Source organism: Trachymyrmex cornetzi, unplaced genomic scaffold (genome assembly GCF_001594075.2).
Source record: "Trachymyrmex cornetzi isolate Tcor2-1 unplaced genomic scaffold, Tcor1.1 scaffold21, whole genome shotgun sequence".
Classification (NCBI taxonomy): Eukaryota; Metazoa; Arthropoda; class Insecta; order Hymenoptera; family Formicidae; genus Trachymyrmex; species Trachymyrmex cornetzi.
The window spans coordinates 679884-696900 of NW_017296741.1; the positions used below are offsets into that span (position 1 = coordinate 679884).

The 17017-nt window shown below is 30.3% G+C and overlaps 2 protein-coding genes across 3 annotated transcripts; one reads left to right on the forward strand and one right to left on the reverse strand.

The window, feature by feature from the left end:
* Positions 1 to 940: 940 nt before the first annotated feature.
* On the forward strand, positions 941 to 4617 carry LOC108759927 (cytochrome P450 6k1). The gene is made up of 8 exons (XM_018505651.1): positions 941 to 1099; positions 1249 to 1686; positions 1894 to 2132; positions 2250 to 2483; positions 2849 to 3129; positions 3282 to 3471; positions 3870 to 4051; positions 4516 to 4617. Exons 2-7 carry the CDS (start codon positions 1274 to 1276, stop codon positions 4025 to 4027), a joined length of 1515 nt encoding a protein of 504 aa, XP_018361153.1. The 5' UTR covers positions 941 to 1099; positions 1249 to 1273; the 3' UTR covers positions 4028 to 4051; positions 4516 to 4617.
* Positions 4618 to 4672: 55 nt separating this feature from the next.
* mus101 (mutagen-sensitive 101) lies at positions 4673 to 16217 on the reverse strand. 2 transcript variants are annotated; one of them, XM_018505648.1, is made up of 26 exons: positions 16107 to 16217; positions 15788 to 15927; positions 15245 to 15380; positions 15061 to 15168; positions 14663 to 14869; positions 14365 to 14581; positions 13048 to 13182; positions 12350 to 12426; positions 12098 to 12267; positions 11646 to 11787; positions 11248 to 11371; positions 10906 to 11088; positions 9921 to 10099; positions 9335 to 9501; positions 8996 to 9201; positions 8293 to 8411; positions 7866 to 8090; positions 7723 to 7785; positions 7307 to 7470; positions 6968 to 7086; positions 6795 to 6859; positions 6028 to 6150; positions 5752 to 5952; positions 5349 to 5578; positions 5208 to 5271; positions 4673 to 4847 (listed from the first exon to the last, which is right to left on the reverse strand). In XM_018505648.1, exons 1-26 carry the CDS (start codon positions 16215 to 16217, stop codon positions 4689 to 4691), a joined length of 3834 nt encoding a protein of 1277 aa, XP_018361150.1. In that variant the 3' UTR covers positions 4673 to 4688. The 2 variants fall into 2 exon arrangements, with proteins under 2 accessions (XP_018361150.1, XP_018361152.1); XM_018505650.1 differs by having other exon boundaries at positions 4689 to 4847; positions 15245 to 15377.
* Between the last annotated feature and the right edge of the window lie 800 nt (positions 16218 to 17017).

Consider the following 17017-nt stretch of genomic DNA (forward strand, 5'->3'; position numbering starts at 1 on the left):
TTTTACTAAGAGCAGCGGTTTTGTATATTTTTTATATATTTTTCTCGAAATTTTGTGTGTGTGTGTGTGTGTGTGTGTGTGTGTGTGTGTGTGGTTCTAGTGAATTTATAAATACATATTTTTCGGTGCTACATCATATGTTTTGTCATGTATACAATGCACTAAGTATTGTGTAAAAATGAACATATTATAACAAATTTGTTTTCAATCGAAATGTCAGACATTAACGCGTATAATGGTAACAAGCAATGTATCTCTTTATTAATAAAAAAGTTATAACATATCAAGAAAAAGAAACAATTGAGTATGTGTGTCATACCTACAATACATACACTAAAAGGTTACAAGTAATCACGTATTCTTCAATTTTATTTCCTTAATATTTTTTTATTCTTTTTATTTTATTATTTTATTCATTTTATTTTTATTATTTAAAAAAATAAATTAATAAGTAATTTATTATGAAAATAAACAAAAAAGAGGAATAAAAAAACAGATATATAAAAAGCCAAACAGAAAACAAATAAGCAGAAGAAATATGAAGAAATATGAAGCGATTCGTTAATGAATAAATACATCAAAAATTTCCGAAGAAAATAATTGTTGGTACGATCACGAACAATTAATTATAGAATCACACAATGTTGTCATACATATTGCTGACAACGCAAGGTAACTTGGATGCTACCTTTGATGCTTCCTTCCGTTAAACTGCTGTTAATATATATATATATATATATATTTGCGTGATTTTGCTGAGACGCTCTTTGTTATCTAGGATCAAGCATTAATATACAATTTATTTATAATACATAACTTTTTAATCACAGCTTCAATTCATGACCAAACTTCGAATTTCCATATTTTAGAGAATTGTTCGAAAACATTTCCTAATCTTTTTTCTACCCATTCTTTCCTGCTGTGAGATTTCTGTTAATTTTTATAATACCTAATATATCCGATGAAAATAAGTATCCACTTCACTGATAAATGACTTCGCAAGTTGTTTTGATACTGTTATACAGTTAAAGTGTCATCTTCGCTTATTGCACGCAGTCCCACGCAGTATCTGGAGTGATCTACACGCAGCTTTTAGGAAGTATGCACGGAGTCTTTTTACTGAATTTTATACATAATTTGCATACAGTTTTGCACAATCTTATACAATTCAGATTTTATGAAAGAAAGACTTTTGTATGAGGTTTACAAAGTTTCATAATTAAACTTGAGTTTTATACAAAGTTACAGAAGATTTCATGCGGTTTGCATAAAAATGGCGATATTGTACGAATGCGCCCTTTTGGACGCGCTTGTAATATTCTCGTCGCTTTTCGCGACGCTTTACTTATGGATGAAATGGAAGCATACCTATTGGCAGAGACATGGTGTATCTACGTTACCTACACACTGGTTCTTCGGTCACTTCAAAGACGCGATGCTGTTCCGAAAATCGGCTGGAGTGGTTCTTAGTGAACTGCACAAGCAAGCTGAGAACGAAGATGTCTTAGGGATCTACATCCTACACAAGCCATTTCTGATTCTAAGAAATCCCGAACTGATAAAACAGATAATGATCAAAGACTTTAATATATTCCCGAATCATTATTTCAGAGGAGCAAACAATTCCGACACTATCAGCAAATGGAGTCTCTTCTCCATACGTTATCCTGAGTGGAAGTATTTGAGGTACATAGTATATATGTTACATGAATCAATCAACCATGATCAACAGCCATTTGAAAGAATATTATTAAATTATTTTGCAAATAGACTGCTGAAGTGTTATTAAAAAAATATATAAAAGAAAAATAATCTAATAAAGAATCTAAAATATATCAGGATATGTATATAAATAGGAAAATGTTAGTTACCTAGAGATTGTTTCTTGTTCAGATCAAAAATGACACCAGTGTTCACGAGCGGCAAGCTGAAAAATCTCTTTCAGCTGATGCAAGAGTCCGGAGAAAAGATGAGGGACCATTTGCACGATCAAATTAAGGACAATTCCAAAATCATGTCGATAAAGGTCAAAGATACATTCTACAAATATACCACCGATGTGACATCCTCTGTGGCGTTTGGAATTCGGACAAACTGCTTTGATACACCGTCGCCAGAATTTTATGTCAACTGTAAGTAAAATAATAAATATAAGTAAAGAATTTAAACATGCTATACATTACACTTCGCTCTTTTTCGTCTACATCGAACATTTTTGCAACGTATATTCTACTCGTTCCTCTGTGTAGCACGTAAAGCTTTTGTCCAAACCATCCTAAGCACCTTGCAGCTCTTCTTCTTATTCTTCTTGCCGTCAATTGGAAAGTATCTAGGTGGCTCGATGCTTGGCAGGTACACGGATTACTTCCGTAAAGTCTTTTGGGACTCTATGGACAATAGAAGCGTCACAAAAATAAAACGAGGAGATCTAATCGATTCTCTTTTGCAATTAAAAACTGAGACGCCAGATAATATGAATGTTCGTAAGTACTTAATATGTATACATATATATGTAGCGTTAAATATAATATAAATCTCACTATCAAACTAAAATAGAGTTTTACAATTCTAATATAAGATGAAATTAATCGAGTGTATTTAACACTCAAAATTTCGAATTTCCTTTTAACTTTATTATAAGTAAATCTTCATTCGCAATTGAAGTTTATCATGTTCAACGATTACTGGTAAGAAAATTTATGTAACACATTTGTAATGCGAGATCTAATAACCATATATTTCTTTTTCATCACTGCATAAACAACTCGCACATACACACATAAATAGCATTCCAATATTGGCAATCTATATCAGAAGAAAAATCTATTTTTACTGATATTTTCTTCAGGATTTGAAGGGGATGCTCTTCTCGCACAAGCGGCGATCTTCTTTGTGGCTGGTCGGGAAACCAGCATCGCTACTATGACTTGCGCTCTCTTCGAATTAGCTAAACAGCCGGAAATACAGAGACGCGTGAGGGAGGAGATCCTCAAGACAATCCAGGACGCTAACGATGTAACATACGAAGCAGTTCACAATATGAAGTATCTGCATCAAGTAATAAATGAAACGCTAAGACTTTATCCGCCCGCGCCGATCATAGACAGATTTCCTCTTAGCGATTACACAGTGAGACATAGTATACATTATATGTCAGAAATTATTTTCAGCAACAAAAAATTTTTCAGTAAACGATTTTTTAATCAATTTGATATCAATAGAGACGTCTCGGAAATGTCTCGAATTAAACTATGAATTATAATCATAAGAATAAATTGTAGTTTCCTGGCACAAAAATAACTGTCAAGAAAAACATACCGGTATATGTCGTATTACGTGGTATTCAATCTGACCCAAGATACTATCTGGATCCTATGCGTTTTGATCCTGAGCGATTCAGTGATGAGAGAAAAGACGAAATTGTACCCAGCACTTTCCTGCCCTTCGGAGAGGGTCCACGGAATTGTATAGGTTGGTAAATTGAACTCAAACGGATGTAAAATGAAATATAAAAAAATAGAATTTGCTGGAAAAAGCAACATTTATCATTCCTTGACATTTATTACGCGATAAACTTTCTTTCGCGATAATATTTACTTATCTATTGTTTTTGCAGAACAGAATCGCGCGATTAAAACAATATACTTATTTAATGCTCTTCAAATACCACAAATCTCTTTTAGGATTTTGATACTGCTTGAGAAAGTATTCACTAATATTTAAAATTTATAAATAAATAATTTTAATCACACGCGCGCGTATGCATTTTATCTTAGTATAAGTATAGTATAAATATAAAAAAAAAAATTTTCCGTTTATAACTAAATTCTTTCTCGATTTTCTCTGATTTAATTCCACTTAAACATTAGGTATGCGGCTGGGAATTTTGCAAACCACTGTGGGACTAATAGCGATTTTACGTGATTATGAAGTTACATTGCATCCTTCATGGAAGGACCCCATCGATCCGCGAAACGTATTTATCTCGCCACCAGCAGAATTCTTGCTGAACTTCAAGAGGATATAATACATTAGCAATATGCAACGATAGGTATATAATCATTGCAATTTTTATTTTTATCATTTTAGAATGTGTATATGAGAGCATTCGAAATTATTTTGATTAATGGATATGTTAGTAGGGCATGAGTAGCTCTCTATGATGGAAGTATAATCGCTGTGATTATTAGCAAATTTCTTATATGTACAATCATCTTCTATACAATTTATAATAATTATATTAATTGTATTAATATTATACAATTATATTCATATAATTCTATCGAATATCTATGTGGCTATACTTTCTAGAAAATAAAAATTTTGAACTATTATGTATAAAAAACATTAATCGAAAAACTTCTCCTTTATAAAACGTCTATCGGAATATCCTCTTTATAAAATTATGCAAATTTTGACATAAAATATTAACAAACGAAATTTGTTATATATATACATAACTAATTTATCGATAAGTTAATTGACTGTTTTCTGTAAAAGAAATTTTTATTTCAGCTTTTCAATAATGTAATTATGAATTTACTATGTACACTATTGTATGTATCTCACGTATTTTAATGAACGAATTTGCTATGTACACTATTGAATGTATGTACCTTACGAATTTTAACGGACCAATGACACGTGCTCGTTTGCAAATTTAATTATAATTTTGTCCTCAGTTTTTGCTACTTGGGCAGTAGCGCCAGATATTTCTTGAATTCTAGGAGTACACAGTCTCGCGGATTGAGCGGCGTCACTGCGGTTAAATAATCGCTGAGATATTGCGGCAAGAAACAGAGGATGCCTTTGCTAGCCAGCATAGCCCAGTCTACAGACTGGCTTACCTGTATATAATAATAAAATTATTTGAGCACTTTGATTACGTGATTATAAATTCGCTATGTATATATCGTGTGTGTGTGTGTGTCATGTATTTTGGTCTCAAAATCTACTTATTTTCAAAATTAATTATACATTAAAATACATATATACATAAAAATACAGTTATAAATTCTTTGCAATACTATAGGCATTTTCTCACTATTTTGTTTCAATTTTTACTATTAAAAAATAAATTGTTTTAATTATACATACATGTAATGTAAACAATTAATAAATTGAAAAAATTCCTGAAGTGTAGAGAAGCCATTAACTGAATTGCATTATATTTTAAAATTTATTTTAAGAAGTAAAACATAGCTTACCTGTTTCACATTAACGAAACAGTGTGTGATTTTGCGACCAGACGGACTGGCATCATAAGGCGGTCTGCAATCAAATTAAAAAAATCAGAATAACAAATAATAAAACTGTCCTCTTTTCTATAGAAATTGATTAATACGCACTTTGCTTGCATGACTAAACCGCCGCCAGCTTCGATCAGTCTCTTAAATTGATCGTATTTCTCTTCTGAGACCATCAGCAGAGCTACCATGTTCGAAAATGGGCCATACGACTCTTTCTGTAATTTCAATCGCCACTTGTAAACCGCAGCTCCGATCGTATTCTCGAGTTTACTACTTGGTTCTGGAATCTTGTTTTTACTCTTTGGATTACCCCATTCATACTCTTCCTCCTACGAAAATTTTATTTGCAGTTGACATCATGAAAACGTAAACGCAGTGCAAATAACGATACAATCGAATCTTTTTTTATTTTTCTTTCGATTTTTTAAATCAGAAGAAAAATGAGTATCGGAATATTAATTTCTTCTGATATATCCTTGTTATTCTTGACAAATATACTAACATCGAGGAATCTGCCTTCTCGTTTGGAATCCTGTAGATATGAGCAATGCAGGATCCACTTTCCAGAAGCTATGCTGCTAAGCATTTTTTCGTTTCTGGAGAGTCTGATGCATAGGAGATGTGTAGCACTGCTGTCAAAATTTGCGTCCGTAGACACTTCTCCACCCAGATCTTTTATCACTTGTTCGTACGTAATTCTATCCTATTAAAATATTATAATATGTCAAAATAATGATTGCAATATCAAAATAACAGTATCGTTATGCTACAATAATACCTTTATACCCGACAGCATAAATTTTCGTGTTGTTGATGGTTCATATTCTATGGCGTCTTCATCGATATGTTCTTTATGAATCACATTGCTATTATCGTTACTTGACCGTTTACCTAAGGTTGACTATGAAAAAACAAATAACAAAATAATATATAAAAATATTAAATAAGATAAACAAACATTAATATACATAAAAAATAGTAGCTATAAAATCTGCAAAAAATAAAAAAATTGAATTGATATTATAACAAACATTCTTATATCAAAATTTATCTCAATCCGATAAAAATAGTTAAGATAATATGAGAAATTCTCTCAATATTAGAAAAATGCCTATTACGGTCGAATTATTTTATCTTCATTGCTTTAAAATAATTCAATCTTAAATTACTAATATACACTATACAAGTACATATATAGTGTATATTAGTAATTCAAGATTGAATTATTTTAAAGCAATGAAGATTCAGCTTCGTAATAAGCATTTTTCTAATATTGATTGTGTTTCTCACATATGCGGTCTAAAATAAAGATTCTTAATATTGATAAATTCTCTGCTTAAAAATTTCATCAGCTTGATATAAGCATCAATTTTATGTCTTTTATGTTTTTCTACATGTTTTTCTCAAGTTTTATTTTTTAATTCATAGAAAGAAAAACATTAAAATCTTGAATTATATATTTATTTTGAGTTAATGCACGTGTCAAAATTAAAGTTAAATCTTCGAATATGTAAAAGTCATTTGAAAAGAAAAATCATTGCATACTCGTTTTGGATGATCTGGATCCTCCCATACAATGGCGTCGATAGCTTGAGAATCCTTTACTATACCTATATTAGTAAAATATTTAAACATTGTAGAATTATTAAAACATTGTACAAAAATAGCAAATATCGACTCAGCGATATAAGTTAGCGATATAATTTAAAGATACTCACATTTTTGTATATGATCGGAAGCTTCGTTGTACTTCTTCGCATTTTCACCGGATAGCGAATATCTATTTTCAGGAGTATTGGACGTTCGTTGAAGCACTTGATCCAATTGCGCTATTTGCCTATCCATAAAAAATCCAAATTTATTCTTATCAATATTAATAATATATAGAATAACATATCATAAAAAAGAAAAGATATTTATACTTTCTAAAAGTAGTTATCATAATAAGTATTATGTTCTCAAAGTATCCCATACAACTTTCATTTCCGAAATATTTTCATCTTATTATAGTATGTATATATTTATCATAATATTCCATTTCATTAAGGGACACATACATGTTTATTTCTTTTGATATTGGACTACAATTTTCGTCGAAGTCAAGCTTTCGGTTGATGGGTGGGATAAAAGTTGAAGCAGTTTTGTTAGATTCCTCTTCAGCTCTTTTCGAAAAAGAATCATTATCATCATCGTCTCTCATTGCTTGATCCGATTCATGTTCCTAATAGTTAAAAACATAAATCAATTTTGGATAAAATTAATTATGCGATATTCTAATATTCTTAAACGCCATGACGATTATTGAAAGCAGTAACTATTGTAAAATAGTTAGAAAACGTTGAATGTTATAAGAGATTATTATGAAAGATTAATTATATCGCGATGCCTTTATATTACAAATGTACTCTATCTTCACACTAATATTCGTCGCAGCAACAAGATTACACGCGGCTCTTGAATATATTTGTCTTACTTTTTCAGATTGATCTGGATTCTTTAATTTCTCCCACAATTGTCTCTTCAATGCTGAAAGCGGCTACAAATAGTTCTCGATTATAGCATATTGTTATAAGCGCTTAAACAGAAATAGTTTTTATACAAAAAGACGATACTCACAGTGCTACGTGCGCGTCGTTTTAGCGGCGGTTCTTCTACTTGCAAATCAGGAAAATTTTCTGTCCATTTAATCCATCCTTTTCGAGTATCAGGTGAAGGATTGGGTTTAAAGACTTGTCCATATGGACTCTCCGGAGTAGACACGTGAAATGGTGACGGCGATGTCTGATTCATTACGAGACTGAGTCTTTTATTTATCAATGGAGTTTCGGCAGAGAGTGCGTCCTATAAATTTTTTAAATTGTAATCCAAAATGAATCTTACAGTATATTTAAGCTAAATGGTTTTAAATTGCTCTTAATAAATCAAATTTTTACAAACATGTTAAATTCAATTTACATTAACGTTGCAAATTATAATTATTTGTTATTAAACAAATGTGTATTTATAGATAAAGAATATTAATAATCTTATCTTATAATAATACCTTGACCTGAGATAAATGACATATCGGTGTAATCATTCTTGATGTAATTTCTTCTGCTGGACTTGGTCTATTTTCGCCAGCAGCTGAGAGATTCGCTTCGTTAGTCGTTCTAACTGGTGCTTTTAACACATATATGTTAAAATTATATACAAACATGGAAACAAAGGTTTAGAAATTATATCATTTTTCAAAATATTCTGATTCAAACATTTAAAATTAAAATTTCCAAAAAAGAAAGGCTACGAGTCAACGCAAGATGTAAAAGTGCTAATAATTAAACAATCTTTAATATTTACCAAATCAATTTAAACATATAATAATACAAATGTTTCCACCTTCATCAGATCATCCTCAGTGTAAAACAAATAATTTAGTTAGATTATTCAACAAATAATTTAATTAGACGAATTACGATAGTTCAAATTGGAAGAGAGAAGTAATTTTTATTGTCACGAACGTTAAGATAGTTAATCAGACGATTTTTTTATTAGAAAAGAAGTCAATTTTTTTTATGAAGAGAACTATTAATTTTAATGAATTTTAAAATTTATTATATTTAAGTATTTAACCATGTTTATATTTAACCGATAAAAAATATTGCAACCATTTTACTTTTAATATTCTAAAAAATATACCTGACATAAACTTTAAGGTCCGCAATTTAGTTAAAAAAGTAAAAACAATTAAATACAAATCAATTTACCTATTGTTTCTCCGACAAGAAACGGAGTTTCATCTACGAGCGTTAATTCATCCGCGCAGGTTTTTAACCAGTCGGCTGTGACAGCCGGCAATTTCCATCTCACAGCCGCGTTGTATTTGTTTCCTTCCGGGGATGGACAAACCAGATGCGTACTGCCATGTGTATTCTTCTCTGCATTGGCTTTCCGCGCAAACATATCTTGACATCTGAAAATATTGAATGAAATTCTTATTAAAATTTATATTTCTAAGAAATTTTTTTTTCATATAAAATATATATATATATATATATACACTATATATACATATGTATACGAGATATAATAAGAGTATACATTACATAGCGCCAAGTTTTATAGCTAGTGTCGAAAGGTACATTCGTTCAGACCCAGTATACATGCTCATCGTTATGACACATCCTGATAATGGATTACAAGGTTTTCTAATATATAATGGCCTGTGATAATACATAATGTCCACAACTTCCTCTTGATTTACACAATCATCCTATTAATAAATAAAAAATTGACAATTTTAAATATCAGCGACATTAAGAAAAATTATGAGTGGAATCCGTTTATTATTAATGAATAGATTTAAATTGCGAACTACATAAAGAGTAATAATACGCAAAGGTATTTTCCAAAACTGAAATATATGTATGATAAACATTACATTCAAAAAAATATACAAAATTATACTAAATTAAAAGAACATAAAAATATATATAAAATAAGTATAAAATCAAAATCTTCTAATCATAAAATTAATTATTTTTTAATAGTTGAAGATCTTAATTTCAAGAAAAACTGTTCTTTATACACTATTTAACACTCCAAAATCTCCTAACATATAATTTTTATTCTTAAAAAATAGATTTTTTAAACTTTTTAAAAATGAGGACTTAATGTATAAAAGATACCTACAATAAATAAATCGTTCACAATTTCATTAACTGTATATTTTAATGGTGCTCCATCTACAGGCACAATACCATAATCCGGAATACCACTATAGGTTCTCGAGGCTAAGCGCCCACCCAACATTACGATTGTCTCTATATGATTGTCCTCGTCATCAAAACCAGCCACAACGAACGTTAAACCTACATGTAATATTTTACTATTACATTCAGAAAAATTTGTATAGGTATACGGGTTATTGATATTTCCTCAAAAGATAAGGTATCAAAGAGATCTTTTTGATATTTATATTTCTTGAGACAATGATCTTATATAATATAAAAAATATTTGTTTAATCTATAAAAAGCCATACTGTAATAGTAGGGTGATTCAAATACGAATAAGACTTTTGGTATGAATACAACTCAACAGTACTGTAAATGTATTTACATTAAACAAAACAAGTGGAGAAAATTTCTTAACTTTTCAAATTTTCTTAATATATATACCCGGGAAAGTTTTATATATAATTATATAAAATTTCAACAATAGGAAGTTTGTTAATATCTACACATATATAAATACACAAGCATATTATTTTCCAGAGCAGAAATATAAAATTTAAAATTTCAATAGGAAATTTGTTAATATCTATATGTATATAAATGCATGAGCATATTATTTTGCAGAGTAGAAATATGAAAAATGAAACTTGAACGCGAGCGTGGCATGGCAGACAGCGAATTGGTCTATCATGCCAGAGATCTCAGGTTCGATCCTAGTAGGAACCAAAATATTTACGCTCGTGTCTCCTCTCGGAAAAGGTCGGCAACCTCCCGAGAGTATCCTTGCCCACAAAATTCTCTCGGAACCGGCATTAAAAACTGTAGGTCCCATATGTGGCAATTGAATAATCAACGTGCACATCACAAGCATATGAGAGAGGTGTAACACAGGCCAGAGGCTTAACGTAAGAAGAAAAGAAGAAAAAATTTATAATTATTGTACCTTTGAACAACTTTTCGTTCACCATGTAGCTTTGGCTCAGTGGCATAGAGTTATCACTTTCTACATTTTTTGTTGTATCTAACACACTAGTGTGCGCACTTTTCACTTTACTCAAACTCTCTCGATCTTTGTTTTTTGAAACAGGGGTAAGTGGTTTGATAAATTCATGTCTGACACTGCTATCTGTAATTTATTCACAGTTATAACGAGACATTTACTTAACAATCACCTATCTTTTAAAACTTCATGCACGAGAATACTGCACTGTTTATTAATTATGAGTATGTTTAAATACGTTTGGAATACAATGCAAATATTTTAGAATGCAATCTGCTCTATTACCATTATTCTCTTGTAGATACTGCTGTACGAGATCAGGTTGCTCATCTTCATTCACAGATGGAAGTATTTTCTCTAAATTCAAAGGTGGCAGAGATCTTTTCGATCGTTGCAACATTTCTAAATTCTAAAATAATACACAAATATATTCATTAATCCTTGTAATGCATCGATTTGTCAATGCAAATCTATAATAAATGTAAAAATGTTAATATTTGATATAATTTTAATAATATATATTCCAGATAATATATATTCATAATTTCAGATTATTTCTCGCGAAGATTTTTCGCAAAAAGAAAAATACAAAAATCATAAAAAATAATTTAAAGATACATATATTCTGAAAAATTAGGAATATAAATTTGTAACTTCAATGTAATATTGTAGTGTATTAATACCTTTTTACTGAGCGGTGAAGCAGGTGTCTCAATGTTTTTCTTAGGTACTGCATCTTTTACTTCAAACAGAAAGAGTTCTTCTGATGCAGGCCGTTTTAATTTCATGCTCTCCTCCAGCCATTCTACATTCAATATATAAGGACTGCCCAAAATAAAATGTATATGATAAAACAGAAGCAAAAATTGAAGATATGAAAACAAAAAGGTAACATATTATAACTAATATATTATACATTTATGCAGCATTTGTATATTTATGCAGATTGTACATGATATATGATCAACTTTTGGTGAAATTTGAAGTAAAAATTCTTATTAACGTTAAAAACAAAATTTTTTATTTTTAAAAGAATATCTACTTTTTAGTTATGAGCAATTATATATAATGTAGGTTTTATCGCAAATTGGGAGTCAAATAAATTGTAAATTTTATTTATCTGATATTACTGTACCATAAACCTTCCAATTTTATCGCTTTTAGTTCTGCGGATGCTTTACTCTCATCGCCAATAATCACGTGGGTCACAGCACCCGATATATCATCAAAACGTGTTGCACCGCCAACATTTAATATTTTGTTCAATTTATCTCTGATACTTGTTACAAATCCAGCAAGATAAATCTGCAAAGGCAAAATAATAGCAAATTTGAAATCAAAAGAAAAGAGAGCACAACATACTACGGATAGTGTAAGAAAGATTTACATTACATCCGTCCAGAAATGGTCCAGCTGATTTTGCTTCACCGAAAGTGAGTCGATCCAATACGTTTAATTTAGAGGCTATACAAAGAAATATAAATATTTTTTTTTACTTAAAATCGCAATTACAATATTGGGGAAAAAGTTTCTTCGTATTTTTTAATTCAATACAATATCAATATCAATATTTCATATACAATATCTTCGTTAAAAATAAACGAAATTTAAATTTTAAAAAAGGGTTTTAAAGCTTGAAATCTCTACTTTCGAAAGGTTACTATATTTTTTGAGTTTCTGAGTTTGGTAATTTTTACATTTAAAAAACTACGAGCTGAAAAATTTTCTTTTCACTTTGAGGGTCTCTCACGTGCCCAAAAAAAATTTACGAAAATTTTCGACTACCTATCGTGAAAGCTTGAAGTTTTCCCTACAAAATCATTAAAAAAAAAAATGTTCCTATGATTTTTTGTTCCCGAGTTATTCGCGAGTTAAGTAAAGGAGCATTCTGACTTCAATTGCTTATAAATGCGATAAAAATCATCATACCGCAGTTTAAAAAACAGATTCTTAAAGCTGAAACTTTGCTCTAGCGAATAATATAATTGTAACGAAAATTTTGCAACAAATAAAAACTTTTCCAAAAAAATTTTTTTAAATACGAAGAAACTTTTTCCCCGGCCTAATATATTAATTAATACTTACTTGAGGGTTTACCAATTACTGCATCTATATTAGAATAATTCGATATCGTTGTACAAAAACTCTCACTTATTATATTAGTCTGACGTCTCTCGTGTGCTATAGAGCTAATGTTAGAACAGTTGAGCAATTCTTGAGCTAAAAAAAATATGTAAAAAATGCTATTGATTCTGTTCAATTTTATCAACCATTACGTTATAAAGTAATTAATACAACTGCTTATACTGTTAAAAGATCATAACAACTTTCTGTTATTAACAGGTATACCGAATTTAAATGTGCTATCACATTCAACGCTACGCGCGCACTGTCAAGTAAACATCTCCAGCTACAATTGGCAAAATACAATAAAAGTTAAATTATGTGAAAAATTCTTGAATCAATTTCTAGTTTGCCATACAACATTATGTCTATAATATGGACAAAAGACGACTTGTAGGATTAAAGATTACTTTAAGACATCTTAGACTGGGTTCAGACCTTGATGGAAAAATAAAAAGCAGAAAAGCAGCAACCAATCAAAATTTGTGCTGATAGTAAATAGCACAGAAAGTCGAAACTGGCCGAAACCAGTGACTACCAGTGTGAATTCTGATTGCTACCACTTTTCTGTTTTCTGCTTTTCTGTCTAGGTCTGAATCTACTCTTATAATCTCGGGTAGTAAAACTGTATTTTGCCGAAATTGGTGGACTTTAAGCATTTCCATCAGCCATATTGTTTCAATTATTTTTTTAATTTCAAAATTTAAGTTTGGAATCGGCGACCCTAAAAACCTTATAAAACTATATTTTGTTGAAATCGGAAGAATTTTAGCATTTTCATCCGCCATATTGGTTATCATTTTTCAAGTTTTGTATTTCAATTTGATATCAGCGATCTTTATGCCTTTAATACTACATTTCATCTAAATTGGAAGACTTTTATCATTTTGATCTCCCATTTTATATTCTCAAATTTTGTATCCAATTCAGAATCAGCGACCCCTAAAACCCCCAATTACTTCATTTTAACGGAATCAAGGCTTTTGCCGTAATCGGAAAACATGTAGCATTTCCGTCCGTCATATTATTTGTCATTCTCTTCTTTTTCAAATTTTGGATCTGAATTGGCTATCCACCTGACATATACATTTCAATGGAACTTTTACAATGAGTTGACGTTCGTAGTTGATGAGATAAAACATCAAAAGCAAGTATTCAAATAGAGTTGAAAAATTTGACACTTATTTTCTATTTATATCTATTTTTTAAATTTCAGATGATATCAACAAATCTTCAGATATATTTGATAATGAGACTTCTTCAATTATATATACGTACTGTTTGGTTTTTCCGGTGTTGAACATGCTTTTATAGATTCGATAATAAAGTTAGGAAAGGGTAGAGCATATCCTATTTTGATACTTTCGTATACCCAATCAAGTTTCAAACAGGCTATGTCATTTTCCATTGCATACTTTAATTTATCGCTCAATGGACCAATTTCGGTAGTTAGAACCACTCGAACCTTCGTTCCATCAAGAGGACCCATGAATATCTGCAAAACATAAATATAACATTATAGTCAACTGCTACATTTTTTACTACTATCATATATATTACAAAAAATTTAACTCACTCCTCCATGTTGTTGTATTAAACGTTTAATTTCTTCTTTTCGACGTCTTTGAATATTTGTTGAAGTAACTATTAGATTCATAAAAACTGGACATTTGTATCTATCAAAAATCTTATCATCAGCCTTAATCACCTCCTTCAAATTTGCTTTCCAGACAGCTTCTATCCATTCTTTCGTCATAACTGGTAATTTCATTTCTATAGCTTTCTATAAATTGAATTTTTAATAAATTAAAACTTTTTCTACTGCATTATGTTATCACAAAATAATGAGATTTAAATAAATATAGAATAAGATAAAAATTTAACAATTTCATTAAATATAATTTTAATTTCATACAATAAGATTCTCAATATTTCTAATAAAACTGTTTAAAAATCAATAATATATTATAATACCTCATATTTTGCAGACATCACGTTATCCGCTACTAAATGTGTGACAGAACTTCTTAATTGCTTTGTGAAGACGCCTCCCATATATTCAACTCGTTGTTGTATCCAGTCCTGTAATAGCAATCAAAACTATCATAGTTACAAACAATTAAAGTTTATACACACAAAATTACCACGATAACTGTACCTTCGTTTCGGCATCAAAACCTGATGCACAAATGCACATTTTTCTCATGGATGTAGTATAAATTGGGCTCCTTCCTTCTGGTATTGGTTCTCCATTTAGAAAACAAATTAGCAGACATTTCGGTGATACTATTCTGCTAAAATATAAATTTGTAATTAAAAATTTCTTCATCTAGCTATTTTTAATTACAATCATGATAAGATATATACCTGTTGCGGTAATGTAAATATTAATTAATAATTTATGTTTTAGATTAAAAACTTATTTACAGCAAAGAGCTAAATAAAACAAATGCCAGGAACTTGTAAATCAACGTAAACTTATAAGTGACAAACAGGATTATGTGGGTGCCTTCTATTTGATGACACAAGTCGATACAAGTGTCATCTTATCCTTTTTGATATTCAAAGAATGACAAAGATAGAACGACACTTGTATCAATTTATATCAAATGAAAAGCACCCCATGAGACAACCTCAATATTATTATGACTTATGTGTTTATTGTTACTTCTGTGCCTAGATAGTTAGCTTGCAAACTTACGAGCATTTAAAGTTCTTCAGTTTCTCAAACACTTCTCCTTTAAATTCCTCTATGACAAATACATCGTTTTTCTGTGGTTTCATGTTATAGCAAAACTGTTCACTAACCCAATCTGGACGCAAACTAAGCTCATTGCATTTCTAGAATAAAATAATAACATTTTTTAAAACCAATAAGAGACAAAGGATATGACCAAAAAAAGCAAAATATTGGAAAATGCAAAATCGCCTCCGTATCTTCCGCGTGTCGACTTGCAATACTGCTTGAATATACGGCGAAAAAACCTTATAACTGTAGCAAAATAGGAAAAGGTACAAACGTTAAATGTCTGCCACATATTCTCGCTGCAATCATCTTCGGACTCCAGGTGACTCGGTACGACGAAGTAAATATTTACATCGCATTCGATTGTGCTCTCCTGAGTCATCATCCTGGATTCTACTTGATCCTAGCCGAACTGAAATTAATTGAAATCGTGTAGTCGAAATTTCGTCACTCGTCGCCCACAGTCGCCCGACGCCCATGTGCATGTTCATGTCCGATGCACGACAAAACAAATGAGAGCAGCTGGAATATTGGCGGGAAGAATGAATATTTGGACTACACTAACTTACCAACTGAATGGGAAAAATTTACCAGACAATCGTATGGTAACTTCGACTGATTTTCAATAAAATGCTTATTACAACAAAATTTTTTTAAGTATAATTCTTTATCACTATCTTAGAAATTAAAATATTAAGATATTAAAAGGAAATAAAAAATTAAAATAATATGTTATCGTAGATATACATTAAACTCAATTTCGAAATCAGCTTGACAAATCAAAGTATAATTTAAATTAATCAATTAAAATTCTTTCCATATTTTTTTATTAATTTAACCAGCAGAACTACTGTTCTTGTTAACGAAATATTGTGAATTATTTATTATGTTTATTATCTATAATCTAATTTCTGTTTCCATTTATTGAACAACGAAAAATTAATAATTCTACTCGTATTATGTAACAAAATGATTTGCACAAGTTAATCACAGTTTGACCGAAGTCGCCCTGAAGTATATTTCAGAACTGCTTTTGGAACGCAACGGTAAAAGTCACGCACTTGCGCAGTGAACAATTAACGATCGTTTTTCGGCAATTTCGTTGAAAACATTGCATTCTTTTGAGTCAAAGAATTTTTGAAATATCAAAACCAATTTTGATATTTTTAAATTGATTCTAAATAT

Excerpts from the sequence above, each read along its gene's own strand:
- LOC108759927 (XM_018505651.1), top strand. The coding sequence starts at position 1,274 with ATGGCGATATTGTACGAATGCGCCCTTTTGGACGCGCTTGTAATATTC. Across the intron at positions 3,130-3,281 it reads TTCCTCTTAGCGATTACACA|TTTCCTGGCACAAAAATAAC; the intron begins GTGAGACATAGT and ends AATAAATTGTAG. Across the intron at positions 3,472-3,869 it reads GGGTCCACGGAATTGTATAG|GTATGCGGCTGGGAATTTTG; the intron begins GTTGGTAAATTG and ends CTTAAACATTAG.
- mus101 (XM_018505648.1), bottom strand. The coding sequence starts at position 16,217 with ATGATGACTCAGGAGAGCACAATCGAATGCGATGTAAATATTTACTTC. Across the intron at positions 9,202-9,334 it reads GCTATAAAACTTGGCGCTAT|ATGTCAAGATATGTTTGCGC; the intron begins GTAATGTATACT and ends CAATATTTTCAG. Across the intron at positions 5,579-5,751 it reads GAGAAGGCAGATTCCTCGAT|GAGGAAGAGTATGAATGGGG; the intron begins GTTAGTATATTT and ends AAATTTTCGTAG.